This window comes from Thunnus maccoyii, chromosome 17, assembly GCF_910596095.1.
Source record: "Thunnus maccoyii chromosome 17, fThuMac1.1, whole genome shotgun sequence".
Classification (NCBI taxonomy): domain Eukaryota; kingdom Metazoa; phylum Chordata; class Actinopteri; order Scombriformes; family Scombridae; genus Thunnus; species Thunnus maccoyii.
In genome coordinates this window covers 30,175,578-30,199,174 of record NC_056549.1, presented here as the reverse complement: position 1 = coordinate 30,199,174, position 23,597 = coordinate 30,175,578, and the positions used below count along the sequence as shown (strand labels likewise).

The window sequence follows — 23,597 nt, the reverse complement described above, 5'->3', positions numbered from 1 at the left end:
CTAAAAGACCACACAGATGGCCAAAGCCAGTTTCAAGGTCAGGAAAATACTAAACAGTTTGAGCGCTGCTTGCGCTGGTTGTTGCACTACTAACTAACTAACAACTAACCACTAGATGTCGCTGTGATGCAGAATTTAAAGCACCCAAGCTTCAAATCTTTTAATCTTTAGAAAAAAAGCCCCAAAGCATCAAAGCTTCATCTGTCACAATGTCTTCTGTATAACTATTTGAATTGTCATGGTGTTGAAAAGTGTAATAAAATAGCCTTGCTTCATCTTATGATGCACCAGTGTAATAGTTTTCTGGGGAGGGACGTGTGTTTGAAAATGTATAAATATTAAATCGCAGAAATAGCTACACACTATGACTTGGAACGCAGTGATCTGCTTTTTCTTTTTTTTCTTTTAACATAACTGTAAATCTCCCTTAGGCAGTACGTCTTTGAACTTGGTGTGCATTTACCATCATGTCCTTTTATATTGTGATGAAACACTATAACAGACTAGATGCTGTTTCGCAGTTCTCTCTCTCGGTTCCTTTCAGGTTTTAGACTCGGCGTGAGTAGTGACAGCACAACAACACTTGACTTGGCTGAGCTTAAAATCATATGATGTAATAATCAGGTATTGGAATTTTTAAAGCTTATTAATAGTTGTCAATAATATTGATTTTAATATTCTAAGTTAATTTGTAGACAAATATTATGCAGTTTTCTTGTCAACTGACATTTTAGAGCAGTGATGACCATCGATCTAACTAGCTTTTCTTGGATCTTCTGTGTCAGAACAACATTCTTACCAGCTGGGTCCGATACTGGTTGTTCTCAGTGTAGCAGATCAAGGAATCTGTTAAATGCATTGATCGGATGGCTGCAGACAAACTCATCATGGCTCCTAATGGTTAATTAAAGCAAAAGTAACTAATCTATCTCTCTGCAGTAGGCATACACTGGTAGGGGTGCAACGGATCATGAAACTCACAGTTTGGATTCTGTCACGGTTTGAGTCACTGGTCATATCATTTTTCAGATCAGCAAAAACAAAAAAGGGAGGCAAATATAACTTTGCTTTCCATTTATTCTGTAAAACACAAGGAGCTTTTGCCCATGGTCTTAAATGAAAACAACATTCAAGATGTCCAATGGTTAAACAAAATCTTAATATATGTAAAATATCCAATACTCAATTTTTAAATTAAAGTGCAATATGAGGCATATACAGTCCTCCTTAAAACATGGTGGTGAATGAAACAATAGCTTGTGTCCACATCATCAAAACTCGGTGACAACAGGAACACACGTCCTGTCCTGCTCCCTAGCTTGTTGAATAAGCCACCAAACAAACATTGACCGGGGAAAAGTGCACCACTATCATCAGTTAGCAGCTAGATAGCCAATTAGCTGCTCAGCTACAGCACATTAAACAGCATATAAACATATCCAAAAATGTCATGTCGGACCTGTTAGATGCTAATTTGGCTGTTGCTTCTCAAAATCCATGACTTGTAGCTACAGCAGTTTGTGTATTTTGTCTCCAATGAGACAATCTGCAGCCGAATTGTGGGGGGTGATCCGTACAGATCACGGATCAACTACGTTCCATTACACCATTATGCACTAGTGTAAGTTTTACCTATCATCCTCAAACAACCAACACCGGCTTTCAGGCTCTGTCTCATGCTCTTGTGCTGCCCAAACAAGTTAATCCATAAAGCCACGCCTTGATGATAAAATATACATAGCTATATAGGTTTATATATTTATTAAATATTATATATTTGTAGACATCAGCACTGATGCTCTGTTTGTTGCCCACAACTGAATGTACAGTATGTTGAATTTGGTGCTTTATTATATAACAAACATAAAGCAGCAGGATTGATATGTGTATCTCCAATCGAGGCAGCACTGTGCACATTACGCATGTGTCACAGTATCATTAACTTCATTCATTATTTAAATGTCTCAGCCTGGCGACAGGCGTTAGTGAGAATATAACGGTAATTGATGTTCTGTGTTTTTCTGCACATCAGATCGGCAAGATATTAAATAGATTCCAAGTTTATGCAATTAAATTACTTGGAATAAAGTATGAGTCCTCAGAATGAGCCCTGAGCTCCATCAGAGCTGTCAGGATATATTTACAAGTAAAAGTTCAAACTCGGTTTCCTCTAGAGAATAAAACTTAATTTTGTCCTGTCAAGTTATTACAGGGAGTTTCAAGTTTTGATACTTAAATACGTTGCCTCATAATATTTGCAGTGATAATTAGTGGCATACTGCGCACATGAAAGCATAACCATATACTGAACACACCCTGTAATCATTGAATGACAGTATTTAATATGGTAACAGATAACATTATTAACACATTTCACTGTACCATAACTTACTTTATGTTGTTTCATTGCACAGATATCATAACACATGGACAGGAATATCAATGTTTTGTAGGCTAAATCTTAATAGCTTAATTCAGCTAATGAAAGGATTGTCAGCATATTTATGGTGATGTTTATTAAAATTTAAGGCACAATATTGAGTTTTGGGACCTCACAGTGTTCCACGGAGGATAACGTTTTTGTTCCTCAAAAAACATTCACCACAGGGCTTCTCTCCTCTTGGCCCATTTAAATGGTCAGTTCAATCTGCAGATTACGCTCACTTTCATACACTGTCATTGGGACAGTATTCTATCTATCTATCTACAGTGAGGCCTGTGAAAATTCTGTTTACCTCCATTGTAGTGGGATGGAGGCAGACACCTCACCTTGACAAATAACCTGTGAGACGCAGTTTCAGAACTCTCCACACACGTGTGAATAATATTGCTACAATAATACCCCCATACCAGCTCCTTGAAACAGCCATTAATGTGGCAACTCAAGCTGAGCCCAGTTCCATGTCAAGTCATGTCAATTTTATTTATATAGCGCCAAATCACAACAGAAGTTATCTCAGGGCACTTTTCACATTAAGCAGGTCTAGACTGTATTCTTTAATTTACAAGGACCCAACATTCTCTCATGAGCAAGAACTTGGTGACAGCGGCAAGGAAAAATTCCCCTTTAACGGGAAGAAACCTCAAGCAGAATTAGGCTTTAGGTGGGCAGCCATCTGCCTTGATTGGTTGGGCCGAGAGAAATAGGGAGGGGGAGAGGATAGAGAGAGACATATAAGCGCAGCAACAACAATAATAACAATAACAAATGGTAAATGGACTGTACTTGTAAAGCGCCTTTCTTCTTCCGATCACTCAAAGCGCTTTTACACTACGAATCATATTCACCCATTCACACACATTTATACGCTGAATGGGTACAGGGGCCACCATGCAAGGTCCCAACCTGCCCATCAGAGGAAATCTAATCATTCACACACATTCTCACAATTAAGTTAAGGTTTAAGTATCTTGCTCAAGGACACATCGACATGCGAACTGGAGGAGCCGGGAATCGAACCACCGATCTACCAATTAGTGGACAACCCGCTCTACCTCCTGAGCCACAGCCGTCCCCTCAATAATAATAGAAATACAACTAAAATTAAGAGCAGCAGCAAGAAAGCACAAAACTATTGGCAAGATGTCAAGTTAGTAACATGCATTAATTGTACATGAATGCGTACAGATGGAGAGAGGGAGGAGGAGAAAGGAGCTCAGTGCATCATGGGATGTCCCCTGGCAGACATATAGCTCTAGACATATAGCAGCATAACTAGGTGCTGTTCCAAGGCAAGTCAGGACTGGCCCTAACTATGAGGTTTATCAAAAAGGATTTAAGCCTACTCTGAAACATCAAGAGGGTGTCTGCCTCCTGGACCGAAACTGGAAGATGGCTCCACTGGAGAGGAGCCTGATAGCTGAAGGCTCTGCCTCCCGTTCTACTTTTGGAGACTGTAGGAACCACAAGTAAGCCTGCATTCTGGGAATGCAGTGTTCTATTGGGGTAATAGGGTACTATGAGGTCTTTAAGATATGATGGTGCCTGACTATTAATGGCTTTGTAGGTGAGGAGAAGGGTTTTAAATTTTATTCTGGATTTTACAGGGAGCCAGTGCAGAGAAGCTAAAATGGGAGAAATATGATCTCTTTTGCTAGTTTTTGTCATTACACATGCATCTGTATTCTGGACCAGCTGGAGAGTTTTTCGAGACTTGTTGGGGCAGCCTGATAATAAGGAATTGCAATAATCCAGCCTAGAAGTAACAAATGCGTGGACTAGTTTTTCTGCATCTTTTTGGGACAGGATGTGCCTGATTTTTGCAATGATATGTTGGTGAAAAAAGGCAGTTTATGAAGACATATACTGATCAAAAATAACTCCCAGATTCCTTACAGTGGTGCTGGAGGACAGGGCAATGCCATCTAGAGTAGCTATATCAGTAGATTATGTGTTTCTAAGATGTTTAGGGCCAAGCACATTAACTTCAATTTTGTCTGAGTTTAGTAGCAGAAAATTGCAGGTCATCCAGGTCTTCATGTCCTTAAGGCATGCTTGGAGTTTAGTTAACTGATTGGTTTTATCTGGCTCCATTGATAAATATAATTGGGTATCATCTACATAACAATGAAAATTTTATGGGGTGTTTCCTAATATTACCTAAAGGAAGCATATATAAGGTGAATAGTATTGGTTCAAGCACAGAACCTTGTGTCTAACTTTTGCGTACATGGATGATTCATGATCAGCGTGTACAAACTGAAATTGATCTGACAAATAGGACTTAAACCAGCTTAATGTAATTCCTTTAATGCCAATGAAATGTTTAAGTCTCTGTAATAGGATGTGATAGTCAGTGGTGTCAAATGCAGCACTAAGATCTATCAAGACAAGTAATATATATATATATATATAAATGTCAAGTAAACTATTTATTACTATTGTTGTTACAGTCACATAACTGATTGGTGGCTGCTTTCTCAAGGATCTTAGAGAGAAAGGGAAGATTAGATATAGGTCTATAGTTGGCTAAAACACCTGAATCAAGAGTAGGCTTTTTAAGAAGAGATTTAATGACAGCTACTTTAAAGGACTGTGGTAAATAGCCTGTTACTAAAGACAGATTTATCATATCTAGTGCTAACTAAGGGTAAGACTTCCTTAAGCAGCCTAGTTGGGATGGGGTCTAAGAGACGGGTCAATAGATTAGATGAAGAAATCGTTGATGTTAGTTCAAGAAGGTCAATTGGAGAAAAACAAACTAAATATCAGGTTTTACAGCTGTTTCTAAGGTTCCTGTGTTTGGGGATAAATCAGTACCTGGAGGTGATGAATTTTATCTCTAATAGTAAAGAAGCTCATGAAGTCATTACTATTGAGAGCTATAGGAATACTTCAATAGATAGATCAATAGAGTTATGACTCTTTGTCAGCCTGGCCAAAGTGCTGGAATGGAACCTAGAGCTGTTTTTATTCTCCTCTATTAATGATAGGTAATAGGCAGCTCTGGCATTACAGAGGGCCTTCTTATATGTTTTAAGACTATCTTGTCAGACTAAGTGAGATTTGTTCCATTTTGGTGAAACGCCATATCAAGTTTTGGCGATGTTTGCTTTAATTTGCAAGTTTTGGAATTATACTATGGATTTAACCTCTTTTGTTCTATTATCTTCTTTTTTAAATGGGCAATGGAGTCAGGTGTCATTTGCAGTGAGCCTGTGGCACTATCAACAAGATGATCAATTTGGGAGGGACTAAAGTTAGCATAAGAGTCCTCTGTTGTATTGAGACATGGCATTGAATTCAATGCTGATGGAATCGCTTTCTATAACTTTGCTACAGCACTATCAGATAGACATCTAGTGAAGACATTTTTGTCTAATGGCACATAGTCCAGTAATAGGAATTCAAAAGTAATTAAATAATGGTCTGATAAAATAGGATTTTTACAGAAAGCCAGTTGAGTCTAATAATGAGATAAACGCAGTGCTAAGGCTATCATTATCGACGTCCACATGACTATTAAAGTTACCTACTATAATAACCTTATCTGTACTAAGAACTAAGTTTGATAGAAACTCAGAATTCAAATAAAAGAGTATGGGCCAAGAGGACAGTACACTATAACAAATAAAATTGGCTGTAAAGTTTTCCATGTTGGGTGTGAAAGACTAAGAACAAGGTTCTCTAATGAGTTATAATCAAGTTTAGGTTTGGGTTGATTAACACAGGCTTGAGTTGAAAATGGCTACAACTCCACCTCCTCGGCCAGTGTCTCGAGGAATGTGAGTATTAATGTGACTGGTGGGAGTGGATTCTTTTAGGCTAACATATTCTTCATGACATAGCCAGGTTCCAGTAAGACAAAATAAACCAATATGATGATCTGAGATTAGATTGTTTATTAACAGTTTATTTGTTTATTGTTTATTAACTGTATGTGGTGCTCCCAGGAGATGATGTGACTGTTTATGGGGTGATGTGCCAACGCTGGAAACCCTTTTATGATGGCAGTCGCTGTGATGTGGAGCTGGTCCTTAAAGCTAACAACATAGAAGTCAACAATCAGCATGGTGCTGCTGCTCTGCTCATGGAGGATGTTCAGAAAGAATTTGAAGACTTTTGGGACAGCTACAAACATAATCCCATAGCTGGTATGTAAGAATTTGCCTCGTAACACTAAAAATTCTACTGTATGCCCTGTTTTATTTTAATTTCTATTTAAATTTATTTAAAAATTGTTATTCTCTATCTGTAGGTAGGAACCAGATCTTGTTGAGTCTATGCCCACAAGTGTTTGGCATGTATGTGATTAAACTGGCAGTGGCTATGGTGTTGGCTGGTGGGGTACAGAGAACAGATTCTTCTGGGACCAAGATCAGGGGTATCTCTCTTGTTTCTTTTGTGTTTAGATTAGGCAACTGAAAAGGACACCTATATCTCAGTTTTATTGGCATTTTGTGATAATTACTGTGACTTTATGGTTTTAAATACATCTCAGCACACTTATTATAAATTATTATGAGGTATATGTAAACTGCCACAAATGATTTCCATATGTTGATTTTTATCACTGGAATATACATAGTCCTCTGGGGAATGCTGTCTCACTGTGAAGTTAATCTTGTCTTCTTTAGGTGAATGTCACATGTTGCTCGTTGGTGACCCTGGCACAGGGAAGTCTCAGTTCTTGAAGTATGCAGCTAAGATCATGCCTCGCTCTGTACTCACAGCTGGAATTGGATCAACAAGTGCAGGTATACCCTGTTCAACTGTCAGCTCTCAGGTTAAAGGGGTTTGTCTTAAATGCCTTATATTAGCTATTTATCAGGAATTTGTTATCAACAGCTTGATGTTCTAAGATAAAGATTTGTATATGCTTACATAAAAATCCAATCAGTTTATGTATTTCTGGATTTGTTGATACATAATGTCATTTGTTGAAGGACTGACAGTAGCAGCGGTGAAGGATGGAGGTGACTGGCATCTGGAGGCAGGAGCCCTGGTCCTGTCAGATGGTGGTTTGTGCTGCATTGATGAATTCAACAGCATCAAGGAACATGACCGCATCAGCATCCATGAAGCTATGGAGCAGCAGTCTATTAGCGTGGCCAAAGCTGGGTAGGACAGTTGTGCATATATCCACACGCTCATAGAATGCAACTCTAGGCGAAGAACACCACCATGCATCAAGTTTTAAATGGGGCTGGGTGGTAATGAGGTATACAAGGTAATAGTTCTTTTTTCCATTGTAAGAAAAATTAGATTTTGACAGTATTGGATCTAGACATCCTGTGTGAGTAATCACACAGGATGTCTAGGATGGAATCAAATTACTGGATCTGCGAAAAAAGTCACCATCCCTAAAGCATTTGTTTAAAGGCCCAGTGAAGTGCAACCATCCAGTTGAGGCAAGAGACATAGCAGTGACCAAAGTTCAGCATTTAGTGATTTGATTCTTCCTCTAGTTCCCCACAACATTATTCAAAATAGCTGGTAATACTCAAAAACATAGTACTGCTAAACCCTTATTTACCCTTATATAGACCACACACAATATTCTTATTGGTAAGCAAGGTTAAAGATGGACAGCAACACTTTTCTATTCACCCTTGTATCCTCCTTTACATTGTCTCTCTTCTCTACAGTATGGTGTGTAAACTGAACACTCGAACCACCATCCTGGCAGCAACCAACCCCAAAGGCCAGTATGATCCCAACGAGCCACTGTCTGTGAATGTAGCTCTGGCCAGCCCTTTGCTGAGTCGTTTTGACCTGGTTCTGGTTCTGCTGGACGCCAGAAATGCAGAGTGGGATCGCATCATCTCCTCTTTTATTCTGGAGGACAGAGGTAGAGAATTTGCTTTTGAATTTAGTAGAACATTGGAAATAAAATGCTTAAAGCAAAACAATTTAAAAATGAATTTGAATTATATTAATATTTTAATGAAGGTTATTGTGATACTTAAAACAATAACATCATTATCATTATGTTTCTGCAATGCCAGCTGTATGTTGATACGTCATCCCAGGTAAAAATCAGTATATCTGTAATGTTAAGTATATCAGTAGTATTTATAAATACAGTTCTGAAAAAAATACACATTGAAAATAGATCTTCAATACCTATGAACATAGATTTATTGAAAATTTCAGTTGTTTTAGCAGAACGCTGAAAAATGGACTCAATAAGATAAGCAGTGTTTCCCCTATAATTGTACAGGCCTGGTGGGCCGCCAGGCCAAAAAAGATCTTTTTTTTAATGCCAAATAATGCCAAATATCCATTCATTTGGAAATCAGTAGTCTTTGGGATCCTCTGTGCAGCGCTGTTCCAAAACATGAGTCAACCTCTGTGTTGTTGCCTGGGAAACTCTTGGTAGTGTAGCTGCTTAAAGGAATAGGGTAGTGCATTGCGTGTGCTTAGTGGTTGAGTGAGTGGCAGAAAAGTGACGGTGAATGTGAATGGAGCATAGGAAAAGGTTAGCAGTAAGTTTTCTATCTGGCAGTAAATGTATAGTATAGGCTACAATGTGTCAGTTAATTAATGCTGCAGCTTCTTAAGACCAAGAAAAGTCTTGTCTGTTGTTTCCTCAATTGCTGGAACAGTGAAGGGGGTTAGTCTTGAAGTTAGTAACAATGGGTTACTTGACCAGACTCACTTAAGGTGGACTGGCCTTTAAGGTGGACCACCTATTCTCATTGTAGTGTCAATCTCAGCCGTTCCTAAACGGAAAACGGAGAAATGTGTGGCTGCTGAGTCTCTCCCAAGTTTAGCTCAGCACATAAGGATGAATTATTAGTGGTCCAATAGCAAGTAAATGCCAGAACAGTTGAAGGAAAGGCTCTTTCTGATGCTAAAGCTAGAAAGAAAAAGTAGAGATAGTCTGTGTGAAAGGAAGCTTGAAAAGTTGATGAAAAATGTATGCCTATTAACATCTATTTGGCTGATGTTACACCTATAAATTACTCTGGGCTAATAAACAGTATGTAAATATTTTTATAATAAAAGGGCAGCAGATGGCATACATTTTATTATTCATCATTATGTCACTGAGTCCTAAAAGATATTCATGTGCAGAATGTCACCTCATATTATCCTGAGCTGCAATGATGAATAAAAGTGGAAAAGTTATCTACACTAAAGCACTTCATTAGTGAATTATTCATTTAGATAAATTTGGTGCAGACACGGGCAAAACAGTCCCTGTGGTCTAACGCCGAGTCGGCACAGCAGTTGTTTCAACTGTGTTTCAGTTGTCTATCACGGGTCTGAGGCAACAGTTACACCTCTATTTTAATCAATACAGCTGCCTGTTGTATGTCTGTTGTATGCTTCAAATCTATTTTCCTCTGTTTTTGGCATGTACAGTACCAGTCATTTTTGTCACAATGTCATATATCTATACCGGGGCTCGGTGCTCTGGTTGGATCCAAACGGCGAGCCGGGGCTAGCTGGGAGGCTAGTGGAGCGTTAGCCACAGCATGAGGGAAGCATAGCTGTTAGCCTCCCAGCCCCGGCTCTCTGTTTGGATCTAACTGGAGCCCTGGTTTGTTATTCAGGTTAAAGTGGGAGGAAGCAGCGGGTCTGTCAGGCAGCTGAGTGAAGTGGAGCCTGCGGAGGAAGCACCGGTTAGCCCCGGTGGGTTAGCCCACACTACAGTGGGCAAGGAAATAAAACCAATTAATCAATAAGTACAAACACTGTTGATTTCTTCCCGTGGAGCCAACATGCAAACTATTTTGGTTCAGTAAATTTCAGCTGTCAGTTAGCCTGGTGAAGGCAGGTAAGCTGGGCCTCCATCAGCAGCTGCTCAAGCACCGCCTGTTGGAGGCGTTTAGGGTGGGGTCAAAACGCACCGCTGTAAAGAAAAGGGGTGTGCTAGATTTGTAACACAAAACAAAATGAGAGCATCATTACGAAATGACAATAATAAACAATAATTGTTTCATCTCAATTATCTTGTTTTCATCATAGTTGGAAGCCAAAATTGTAATCGAAAATAAAATTTGATTAATCGCACAGCCCTACTTTATGTTGGTTTTTCCATTAATTTGTAACTTTTCTGTATATATATCAGCATAAAAATTTGAGTGAAAAGTTGAATCTTTGAAAAATGAGCATGAATTTTAGAAAATCTCAGTATTTGGTATGCCCCCCTTTTTGCTTTAATGACACTTTAATGCACTCAAGCTGGCATGGACTCCACAAGTTTGTACAAAACCTGATGACCCATGTTATACTAGTATGATTTGACAATGTTCCAAAGAGCTTCTTGTGATGTCACAGAATGTTTGTCTTTCTCAGTGTATAAGTATCCCCATAAATGTTCAGTGGGGTTAAGGTCAGGTGACTGGAGGAAAGTCCATGACAGTCAGGACTCCTTGTTCTTCTTTGCTCTATAAGTAGTTCTTGCAAAGCTTTGAGTTGTGTTTGGGGTTGTTATCCTGAGGATATGAACCCTGAATGAACCCTGAGGAAAATGTGTTGCCATGTGTAAAGGTGATACCAGCAATACATGGTGCTCAAGCATACACTGATTACATGACTTGCCCACTGACCCCACTGTTGTTTTGCTTTTTTAAAAAAATAGAAATAAAACCCATTTAGTTCATTTTTGCTGGTCAGTGCACATGTTCATCAAATAAAAAACTTGCTAACTAAGCTTGTTATCAATACTTAGTCAGACGACAGATGCTGCAATTATAAACTGAAAGTGCCTGCTCCATGACCGTCCGCAGCTGCAGGAGAGTTGCAGAACAGTGTAGCAGAGTGAGATGTCCGTCATCCCTCCTGCTCTCTGCTGTAAACATACGTAGCTGTTAGCGAGCAGCTGCTCTCATGTCTCCCCAGGCTTGGTGCTTGTCTTTGGCAGAAACTCTCCCACTGTCTGCCTGCTCAGCCTGCTCTCGGATGGTAAGCGGGTTACACCGGTAGCTGCAGCCTCACTGTCACATGCTCTCTCTCTCTCTCGACTGCACACTCACTACACACTGAGCTATTCCTTAAAGAAGCTATGCTACCAAGAGTTTCCCAGGCAAGGACACATAGGTTGACTTGTTTCACAATAGTGCTGCACAGAGGCTCCCAAACACTATTTATTTCCAAATGAATGGATATTTGGCATTATTTTTGGCATTAAAAAAAATATTTTCTGGCTTTGCGGGGGTTCTTGTTGGCCTGGCAGCCGGCCAGGCCTGTATAATTATAGGGGAAACACTTTGTTTGAGAGTTCCATGCACTGCCCCCTTACAAACCTTTGGTCTAGCCATGATTGTCATAACTTTTTTTTTTTTAAATGGTTCTATCCTCAAACTTTCTGATAATTTCCAGGTTTACATGAAAATATTAGAGATGTTCAATGTGTTCTCAGTTAATTGGAATTTCTTGCTTCTTAATGCTTTGAGACCATCAGTTGTGTTGTGTTGAGGTAGTGTTGGTATTCAGCAAATAGCCTTATTCCACCACTGTAGTAATCCATATTATGGCAAGTATTGCTCAACTAAGTAAAGACAAACAACAGTCCATCATTACTTTAAGACAAGAAAGTCATACAATCCAGAAAATTTCAAGGGAGAGACTGCGTGAATTTAGTCTCGCATTACCAGACAATCGGCGATCTCCCCACCTATGTATCATCTGGGAATTTCTAAATGCAATGTAGTTGCTTGAACAGCAGCATGTACGGCTGCTAACAAACCTACGTCCCTTACATTTTGTCAAGGACATGCCTTACTGGAAATGATGCTCCTACCCCATTCTCCTCTTTAGTGATCTGCATGTTAACGCCTCAATATGAAGGGCCGCCCTAAAGACTTTGGATTGGTTCTGCAATTAAGGTTTTTTAAAACTCTCAAATTGTTTCCACCCACTTTTAACAACAAAAGCTGGGAGATTATCCTCAGTCTCTGGTTGAGTAATGCGTTTAGAGAGTGTCTTGTGAGTCTAGCTTGAATCAGACTTTCATGGTTGAATTGCTGCAAAGAAACCACCACTGAGGGAGACCAAAAGGAGAAAAGAATTGCTTGGGCCATGAAACACAAGGAAATTCTGCACTTTGGTCTGATGAGTCCACATTTGAGGTTTTTGGTTCCAGCTGCTGTGTCTTTGTGAAACACACACAGAAGGAGACTAGATGGTATCTGTATGTGTGGTTCCCACCATAAAGCATGGAGGACAAGGTGTGATGGTGTGGGGGGGCTTTGCTTGTGACACTGTTGGCAATTTATTCTGAATTCAAGGCACACTTAATCAGCATGGCTACCACAACATTCTGCAGCGACACGCCATCCCATCTGGCTTGTGCTTAGTGGGACCATCATTTGTTTTCCAACAGGACAATGACCCAAAACACACCTCCAAGCTATGTAAAGACTGTTTGACCAAGAAGGAGAGTGATGGAGTGCTGCATCAGATTAGAGGGCTGCATTGGGATCGAGGTCCTGCGGGACCCAATGCAAATCTTGCGGTAGTGGGCGGTTTTAACTTTGCTGTGGGTGGGAGCAGGCGGTCAAAAATTAACTGCGGGTCCTGGGATTTAGCCAGCGCAGCAGGCAGGCTCAGTGCTCAGTGCCAAGTACTCAGTCAGTGCTCCTCTTGGTGCTCCCTGACACCGCTACCTGCTGCTGCTCCTCCTCACACACATACTCATACACACTCGTGAGTGCGCACCACTGGCTGCTGCATCCTGCTGATTTAACCTGAATGAACAAAGAACAGAAAGACCAAACAATGTGTGCATATTGCATCATGCGATTACTACTTTTGCACTCTTTTAGGATGTAATGGACGAGTTGTAAGCTTGCATCAAATTACATGCCATCATCATCAGGAGCGCTACTCCTGATCAGTGCGTTAAAAGACACAAGGGAAACAAAATGAAACAACCTCAGCAAAACGAACAACCACAGTAAACAACACATGGTCTAAAATAATAAGAAGGTTAAAATAAATAAATACAATGTAATTTTGCCCTAGAACAGACGTAGCTTACTTATTGCAATAGAATAACTGTAATTATTGCATTAGTTTAATTAGTTTGAATGTAATTATGCACTAGAACGTAATTTCACTACTTCATTACCGACAGGTATGCTCTCTATTGTGTGGGCATGAATGTTCAGAATGTTTGCGAGTGTGGGCGGGAGTGGACACAAACATTGCGTGAGGGGGTGGGAGTGTATCTCACACTTTGTGGGAGTGGGCAGTAATGGTCAGAAATCGGACAGGAGCAGGAATAATAAAACAGTCCCGCGCAGGGCTCTACATCAGATGGCTGTTGAAAAAGCATTCCAGGTGATGACCTCATGAAGCTGTCATGAAGCAAACAGTGGTTACTTTGAGGAATCTAAAATATGAAAGATATTTTGGTTTGTTTAATACTTTTTTGTTTACTACATGATTCCATATGTGTTATTTTATATTTTTGATACCTTCAGTATTGTTCAACAATGTATAAAATAGTAAAAATAGAGAAAACCCTTGAATGGGAAGGTCAAGTCAATTTTATTTGTATAGCACCAAATCACAACAGAAGTTATCTCAAAGCACTTTTCACATAGAGCAGGTCTAGACCATACTGTTTAATTTACAGAGTCCCAACATTCCCCATGAGCAAGCACTTGGTGAAAGTGGTAAGGAAAAACTTGCCTTTTAATGAGAAGAAACCTCAAGCAGAACCGGACCAAGGGGATGGCAGGTGATCTGCAGCCACAGGGAGCAGGCAGTTTGCAATTGAAGGTCTCCTGTTAGACGAGAAAGCACAAAGCTCCAGGGAGGATGCCAAATTAGTAACATGCATTAATGGGGCATAAATGCGTATAGATGGAGAGAGAAAGGAGGAGAGAGGAGCTCAGCGTATCATGGGAAGCCCCCGGCAGTCTAGGCCTGTTGTGTGAGACCACATTCTACTGTGTTTTTATTGCACTAACCAGGAGTAGCACTCATAATTTCGTTGTGTATATACAATACAATGACGGCAAAGGCTCTCTATTTATATTTATATTTTCTATAGCAACATAACTAGGGGCTGGTCCAAGGCCAACCTTGGCCGGCCTTAATTGTAAGCTCTATCATGGCAGGTGTGTCCAAACTACTGACTGGTACTGCAGTGATAGTGTGTTGGGCTCTGAGTGTAGGTCCAATGGGTGACCTGTGCCTGATGCCAAACACACAAATGGAGCACTAGCTGCTGGTCTGCTAATGTTCTGCTCATACTACGACTCCTGTGCAGACATTGCACAAAGCTGTATCTAATCTTGGCAGTGTGCGGTGTCTGAAGTCATATGAACCTGCCCAAAGGTGTGTTAAACAAATATCATGCTTTCTGTTATTTTATTTTATTTTTTTACTGTTATGATGTTGAATGTCTACATTAAACATGATTTTGGATGTTTGTGTTGATAATTGATGTTTGATGTTAAAAATTATGTCAAAGGGCTATGTTAAACATGGTCAAAGGTCCAAAACTTGAGGCTTGAGTTTTTTTTAACTGTAAGTCATGCAAGAGATATACCAGTATTGCTTTGGGGTGCTTGTATCCTGTTATACTTGCAAGTCTCATCATTGTTTTTGTTAAGGTATGGTTTGAGTACCTTTATTGTAATCCTATATTGTAACATCAATAATGACATAATGGTTTTTATTTTTTTCCATCACACATCCTGTCCTTGAAATGCTTTATGATGAAAGTGGTAAAATATCAGTCCTCTTAATTTTTTTCTCAGTGCTGCCTGCTGAGTCCTCCAGCCTGTGGTCCATGGAGAAAATGAAGGCTTATTTCTGTGTAATCAAACGCTTGCAGCCACAGGTGTCTGAGGAGGCCAACTGCATCCTGACGCAGTACTACCAGCTACAGAGACAAAGTAACAGCCGCAGTGCTGCCCGCACCACAATCCGCATGCTGGAGAGTCTCAGCAGACTGGCTGAAGGTGAGGATGGAACTTTGACTTAATTTTAATTCAATGATTTTGAAATCAATTTAAACCTTAAGTTGGTTGACTTTGAGTTGATGTCAGCCTTTGCTGCACAGGAAAGATTGAGCCGGGCAGGAAGTCAGACACAGAAACAGCATAGGGCGTCTGGTCAATTTTCAAAACAAAACACACTGTGCAGACTCCCAATCGTATATCAACAATAAACAGAATTAAAGCAGACAAATAAAGAAACCATTTAACTACGTAGCCTACTTACTCATAGTAGACGCATGAAAATCAAGGAAAAAATACCAAATCAACAAAATCTCAGCAAGTCAACATAATCGGGCAGTTCAATTGTGCTGCTTCTGTAGTAATTACGGTAGCCTTGGGCTTGTTGGCTTTGCCTTGGGGCTACTGTAATTACTGTAGCAGCAGCACAACTGTATTTAAAAGGTGGCTGGTTTGACCGCAGTTAAAATGCTCCGCTTCTTAAAAGCTCCCATTGGGGTATGAAGCCATGTGGAGGACGGAACAAACCCACGTCATAGCTGGAAGGCACTGTAGCCTTGCCCAGTGGAACTAAGGCATAATACTGGTGATCCTAGATAACCATTATCACAAAACTGGTTCCCTTAACTCCAGGGTTTTCCAATACGACTATGGATGTCTTCATGTGAAAGAGGTAGAGCTGATAATTAACAACATCATCAGAGCCATAAGTTTGAGTATTTAATATAATGAAACAGTGATACCTGTGGTGAATTTCAGTTTTTGCAGCAGCAGTGAAAAGTGATATGTGAGGTGAACTTCAATATGTTTTGAATATGTTTTTCAAGAAAAAAAAAATCATCATAATTGTATCTTTCAATAAATGGCATGCACCTGCAGTATGTCTGTATGTAGTATTGCCATACAAATTCTGGTGAAAATCTGATGATGGTTGACATTTTCAAATAATTTATGTATGAAGAAATTATATCACTTTGCTGTGGTCTCAGGGTGTCCCCCTACTATTTAGTTATCTGTTCCTGCCATCTGATGGTCTCATTGCTCATCCTCCACTTACAGAGGTAGAGAAGTGTTGGTTTCAAACTTTGGAAAGTGTTTTTCTTCAATGGCTGTCAATACCTCTCTCTTTCTTTCTCTGTCGTAAAGGTGCAGTGTGTAGAATTTAGTGGCTTCTAGTGGAATGGACTTGGCAGAATTTTCATAAGTGTGTTACCTTAGAATCAGCCCTTCATATCTACACAGGGAGTAGGTCCTCTTCCACGGAGCCTGTCATGTTGTACCGCCAAATTTCTTTAGTAGCCCAGAATCGAAAAGCTGAACACTGGCTTTAGAGAGGGCCTCTCACACTTCTTGTGAATTTAACGGTAAGTTCTCCTACACGCTTGGAAGGGGAGGGGCAGGGGTATTCAGTTGGTTGGAGTTTGCAACCTCACTGCTACATGCCACTAAATCCTACACACTGTACCTTTAATCTTTTCAACACAGAGAGAGGAGGTCACTACAAGTCACTACTTGTACTGAGGACTACCACAGGGTCTATAAGAGGCTGGCCCTTTTCTGGGCTTGCACAGTCTATTGCGGTTTCAAACCTTGGCCAAGGAGCTCAAGACTATCAAACTGTTATCAATTAAATGAAAACATCTATGTAAAATACCCATCGCCTGTCCACTCAACGATTATACCAAGAACTTAATGTTTCAATGTATTGTGTAGCTGGTTTACATCTTGCTTGTGTTACACTTAGTTAACCCTGGTTACCCATCATACAAGCAAGCAGCGATTTACGGGTTAAACATTTTTGCGCTCAACAGGGGGAAGCAGATCAATCATAAATTAAAGCTGCAAACAGCAACAGTCGGGTTTCCACCTTCACGAAGATGAGCAGCATTTTGATAATTGTATACTCAAAGTGCTGCCATTTGTCCCTCCTTCATCAGATGTGAACGAAACTCGGTGTGTATGTTCAGGAGATAGTCTCCAGTGAGTTTAAGCAGGATTGCTCAAAGGCATCTTGAGTTATGAGCAAATATGTGATAGGCCACGCACTGATCAATATGACACGTCAGGTTTTGGTTAATACTTGCCAACAGAGCATGCACACCAATTTTGGTGAAATTCTGTCCACCAGGTTTTCTGTGGTCAACCTGTTCCCAATGACGAACTGAACATATGTACCAAGATTAATGATCGGACAAATGGTTAATGAGTTATGGCCAATATTCTCCCCGCCCTTTGCAAAGATATTTTGGTTGATGGCAGCCATGCTTTTCAACCGATCTCACTAATTTACAATAGAAATGTGTATCTCTGTCCCCCAAGGCTGTATACCATATTTGGTGTTGATCAAGTCAAAATCCAAAAAGTTCTATTCATTTAATGTTTTTGAGTTTAGGCAAATTAGCAAAAAAATCTGTCATGGTCATGTCAAGTTTTCTGTTTGAGTGCAGGACTGTCATCTGAAAACCATGGCGCTGATTTAATCCGAGTACGTTTTCTGGTTGTAAGAGGAGCAACAGTGTCAAATGTTTTGAGCAAGGCACTATTCAGATTGTCTGTGAGATGATTAAGGGAATCAGAATTTGCACTACAGGAGTCAAGTATATGAGGTCAATACTCAGCCAGTATGGACCTAGCAGTGGTGTCAATACAGTAAGTATATGTGTCAGGCTCTGAACACTTAGTTGGAGTGCAGAGAGAAGCTTTGAAAAAGACACAGGAGTGATCAGAAACTGGAACCTGTAAAATAGATGACACGTCGACATCAATACCCTTTGTAAAAATAAGGTCCGGTGTATTTCCACTGTTGTGAGTAGCATTCTTCACATGTTGAGTAAAGTCTAGACTTGTAACAAGGTCCATAAATTCCATTGCTCTAGAATATGAACAGTCATTTATTGGCAAGTTGAAATCACCCAGTAAAATTACTCTATCATATTTGACAAGAGCAACTGACAAAAATTCTGAAAACTTAGTTTTTTTTAATAAACAATAACTATAGCAACTTCTGATCAACCCAAGTCAGTTTCAGGGTTAAAATAACATCTTCCAGTTAGGCCCTGCCCACTTCTGGTTTAAGTCCCACCTTACTGACCACCTTCCCTGCCCTACATCTCCCCAACTGTCCCCCACTTAGCCCCTAGTCTCAGTTCTCCCAAGTCTGAAGCTTTCCAACCTCATAGTAGGAATGGAAAGATCCACTAGTGTTCTGGATCCCATCCCATCCAATCTTGTTAAAGACTGTCTCCCAGACTATCTCCTCACTCATTACAGAAACTCTTCTTTCAGCTCTCAGCTCTTCAGTCCCCCAAACACTCAAATTAGCTGTTGTCATTCCCATCCTCAAAAAAGTTGGACTCAACCCTGATATGTTGAGCAAAATCTGGCCCATATCGAATGTCCTGTTTTTGTCAAAGATACTGGAACATGTTGTCGTTTCTCAACTTAAAGCCCTCCTCATCCCCAGTGATCTGTTCAAACCATTTCAATCTGGTTTTCACACACAGCATAGCACAGAAACCGTCCTCCTCAAAGTCACCAGCATCCTCCTCCTCTCCTCAGACTCTGGTCACCTCAGTGTAACACCTAGTTCAATAGGTAGAATACAAATTTCAGTATTGAGTTTGATGGTGGACCAAATGCCAAGGCTTGACTGCTGGAGCAGGATGGATGATAAATGAGACCAACTCAGTAAGTTTCGTTTAACGTATATTGAAAATGCAATACAACCTATCACCTCCAACTTGGTGTCAGCACGCACCATTAAATTGTGAGACTTCAGTGTTAAAATCTTTTATTCTCCTTGCGGGATATGCAGGAGCAGTGAAGGCACGTCTATCCTACCACTCGAGCAGAATCAGCAAAGTTCACAGTCCATCCAATGAATTTCAGATTCTCTTGACATCAGTCATCATTACAGTGGATCCTTTTACGGAGGCTTGCCATCTTTGGATTTGATCATTGTTGAATCATACATGAAAAATCTTACCTGTACAACACAGTCACACTGATATTCAAAAATCTACATCCAAATTCCTTATCTTTTGTTGATTCATCACACTAGTAAATTTTGATGAATTATTTTAACAGAGGGAACAAGAAACGGGGCTCTCCTTAAGCTGCAAAATGGTGGCCGTGTGGTGCTGCGGAGCAAAAAACTTTTATGAGTGCATTGCATTGCACTTTCGACAATGTCAATATAACCCTTTATTATTTACATATGATTTTACAACAGGCTAAGTACATCTTGTAGAAGATCCAGCCTTTACAATTTCACATGTAACACTTGCCACTTGCTCAGTGCTAGCCGATAGCATATCACGGTTATGAGTTTAGGTTAACAATTTCTGTTTGTGATCAAAAGTTATTAAAAGATTTAGTTATCGTTGGAGTGTGTGGCCGTGGCGTGGCATTGAGTTTTGATGTTTTGCCACAACAGAGGAAATCGCTATAACTTCATTGTAAATGCTCCAGCCTACACCAAATTTCTCATGCTTGATAAGAATCCTGTCCTGAACACATCTATATGTCAATATTGAGGCATAGTCATAGCGCCACCTGCTGACAACAGGAAGTTAGCCTTATATGACAAACATCATCTGATTCACATCTTGAAAAAACTGGTGATTTTTAGCGTTTTTTTGGCCATTTCGCATACCTTGTGTTTTAACAAACTCCTACAGAATTCATTGTAACGACTTCAAAATCAGTGTGTGTCATCTACACTAGTGTATGATCAAAAGTTATCAAAAGATTTAACTAGCGTTGGAAGCGTGTGGCCGTGGTGTGGCGTTGAGTTTTGATGTTTCGCCGTGACAGACGAAATTGCTATAACTTTATTGTAAATGCTCGAGTCTACACCAAACTTTACTTGTTTGATAAGACTCCCAGCCTGAACACGTCTTCATACCAATATTCAGTCAGTGATGCAAACTGGCTCCATAGCGCCCCTTACGATATTTCAATGAAGCAGCCCCAGCAGCAGGCAAAACAGCAAACAAAGGAAGTGATGTTAACCTTCTTCTTTCATTATCTGAAAACAGCCCTGGTCTGGAGACATCTACATGCCCGTGACTGAAGCACTTCGACTGCACCCGACACGGCGTATGCAAGGGCGCGAGGGCCCGATCATCGCTGCTTGCAGCTTTAATTCTTCTTCTTCCAAAAGAAACGCATTTTTGAAGGCCTAAACATGCTCAAAAACTTATCAAACTTTGTAGGTTCATCAGAGGTGGTGAAAAATGTAATATTTTTGGGTTTGGGCATGGGCGTGGCAAAATGGCTCGATAGCACCCCCTTGAAAATTTCAAATTCAAAGCCCCCACCTTTAAATTTCACATAGATGAATGAAATTTGGTAGGCACATGCAACATGTCCAGATGCACAAAAAAGCCTCTTGGAGCCATGCCCCAAGTCGAACAAGAAGTTGGCCATTTTGAATTTCATGTGCAATTTTGGTGCTTTTTGCCATCTCCAGGGGTTGTATTTTAACGAACTCCTCCTAGAGCTTTAATCCCGAAAACTTCAAATTTGATCAGTGTCATCTAAAGACCTTTCTGATGAAAAGTTATCAAAATCTTGAGTTTTCACTGAATGCCATTGCCGTGGTGAATTTCGATGTTATGCCATAAAACAGGAAGTTGGTGTAACTCGAAAGTACATCGTTCAATCTGCCCCAAATTTCTCATGCTTCATAAGGGTTCCGACCTGAACACATCTATGTGTCAATATTGAGTCATAGTCATAGCACCACCTACTGGCAACAGGAAGTTATGGGTGCTGTACATTTATGACCTGTGTCTAGCAGGATGAACAAATCCACTTCAAATTTGGTCAGAAAAGCCTTAAGACCTTGGTGATGCTATTTTTGAAGATTGTGAGTTTTCATTGAACGCTGTTGCCGTAGCAACTCAGTGAATTTTGATGTTTTGCCATTGCAAAACAAACTGTTGTAGCTCTACTGTACATGGTCAGATCTTTTCCAGATTTCACATGTTTGATAAGAGTCCTGGTCTGAAAACATGTACAGGCCAAAATTGAATCATAGTCACCTACTGGCAACAGGAAGTTATAGGCCCCATACTTTTATTAACTACTCCTAGCAGGTTAACCAGATCCACCTAAGATTTGATCAGCTAAGTTGTAGGACATTGATGATGCTAAATGGTGAAGCTTTTGAGTTTTAATCAAAAGCTGTTGCCATGGCGAGGCATTATTTGCCATTAAACACAAAGCTGTTTTTGAGGGGCTAGGGATGCTTGAAAACTCACAAAACTTGGCCCACCTGTCAGAAGGGTTGTCTTTAGTTGTCTGATATAGCTCTTGGGTTTGGGTGTGGGAAAGTAACTCGAGGGCGCCCCCTAGAAAATTTTTTTAAAAAGTAAAAGCCCCCACCTTTAAATTTGGCGTAGATGGACGAAATTTGGTAGGTACATGTATCATGTCCAGATGCAGAAAAAAGCCTGTTGGAGTCATACCCTGAGTCCAACAGGAAGTCAGCCATTTAAAATTTACCTCGCAATTTTAGCGCTATTTTTTGCAATTTCCAGGCTTTGTATTTTAATGAACTTCTCCTAGAGGTTTAACTCGACCGACTTTAAATTTGGATTATATGCTGTTGTCTTGGCGATGTGCAGGCCTTCAATGTTTCACCATGAAGCGGGAAGTTGTTGCAACTTGAATGTACATTGTCCAACCTGCACCAGATTTCTCATGCTTGATAAGAGTCCCAGCCTGAACACATTTACATGTCAATATTGAGTCATAGTTGTAGCACCATGTACTGACAACAGGATGTTAGGCTGATATAACAAACATCATCCAATTAACATGTAATTTACATGATGTGATCCACACATGATATACAGTGACATGACATATAATTGTGGGTGCTCTCTAGTGCTACATAGAGGATGCAGGAAGTCATATTTAACTGTTTGGTGCAATGAGTAAGAGCCCATACCTGAAGACATCCACATCCCCTTCGACTGCAGCAAATTCCAACATGCACGAGGATGCGAGGGCCCAATCATTGCTGCTTGCAGCTTTAATTTTCTTTTCTGTTTGTTAGAATTAAGTCAATCAGAGATGACTTAGAGGGGTCTTTTAAGTTTGGTCTGATAGGGTCAGTCATTACTTGAGAAAGATTAATATTCCCACAGGCCTCTTTTAAATAATCAGTCAGATTATTACTAGTCAAGTTAAAATCAACAAGTATAATCAACTCTCAATTTTTATATGGAGCTAAAAGATCAGCTATCTTGTCAACAGCTGAGGAGGAATCAGAGGGAGGTCTATATACACCAACCACAATAACAGAATTATTTTTTGCAATACACACTTTCAGAGTGAAAAACTCAAAACATTTTTCTTCTGTGACTGCATTAACAACAGTACAGGTAAAACAAGCTCTTCGTCTACTGGTAAATGGCCACACCTCCTCTTGAATTTCTGTTCATCTAAAAAGGTTGTAGTCATCTAAGGCTACCTCAGAATCACTCAGAGTGCATCTTAGCCAAGTTTCTGATAATACCACAATGTCAGGATCTGTTTGTGTTAAGATTTTAAGATGATCCAATCTGTCATGCTGAGATGTTTCTAATATTTCAATAAATAAAACCTAAACCTTTCCTATTCTTAAAATCTGAAGGATTAAAGATAGGGTGTAGAGTAGAGTCTGAGTTTAAAGGAGCAGTGGGATTAGACTTTAAAAACCTGTCAGGCTGAGGAAGGCATAGATGTACACACCTGTAAGAGAGAATAAGGTTTGGTATAACTGAACTAGCTGGTACAGATGGAAGTTCTGAAATCATGGGAGTTCAGTCATTTCATGGTGGTATTCAGCACTGTGTAAAATATATTGTCCACTAAGACTTGTGCACCTAGGTTGCTGGAATGAATGCCATCATTCCTAAAGAAGGAAGGACGGTTCTGGAAAAGTCAATAAAAATTGTCAATGAAATCTAGATTGTGTGAAGGGCAGGTCACCCGGAGCCAACTGTACAAGCTTAAGGTGCAGTTGAAGCACCCAGATCCTCTTCCAAGGGGTGGGATTGGGCCAGAGATGAAGGCAGACTTTCCACAGGATTGAAGGGAGCTAAAAAGCGTGTTAAAATCCTGTTTCAGTATTTCTGACCTCTGGTCCTGAATGTCATTACACAGTGTCATACAAACTTTAGCTGAGATGTCATAGGTTTTTTAAAGAGCATCTTTCTCTTTCTCATAAAGCTGCAACA

The 23,597-nt window shown here is 40.1% G+C and overlaps 1 protein-coding gene across 1 annotated transcript in view; it reads left to right on the top strand.

Annotated features, from left to right (window-relative positions):
* Positions 1-23,597, top strand: part of mcm9 (minichromosome maintenance 9 homologous recombination repair factor) — a 71,950-nt gene that overhangs the window by 36,285 nt on the left and 12,068 nt on the right. The window contains exons 7-12 of the mRNA XM_042390235.1: positions 6,394-6,594; positions 6,699-6,824; positions 7,078-7,197; positions 7,387-7,561; positions 8,089-8,291; positions 15,166-15,369. Of these exons, the coding sequence (XP_042246169.1) occupies positions 6,394-6,594; positions 6,699-6,824; positions 7,078-7,197; positions 7,387-7,561; positions 8,089-8,291; positions 15,166-15,369 (1,029 nt within the window). The remainder of the gene's footprint in view (positions 1-6,393; positions 6,595-6,698; positions 6,825-7,077; positions 7,198-7,386; positions 7,562-8,088; positions 8,292-15,165; positions 15,370-23,597) is intronic.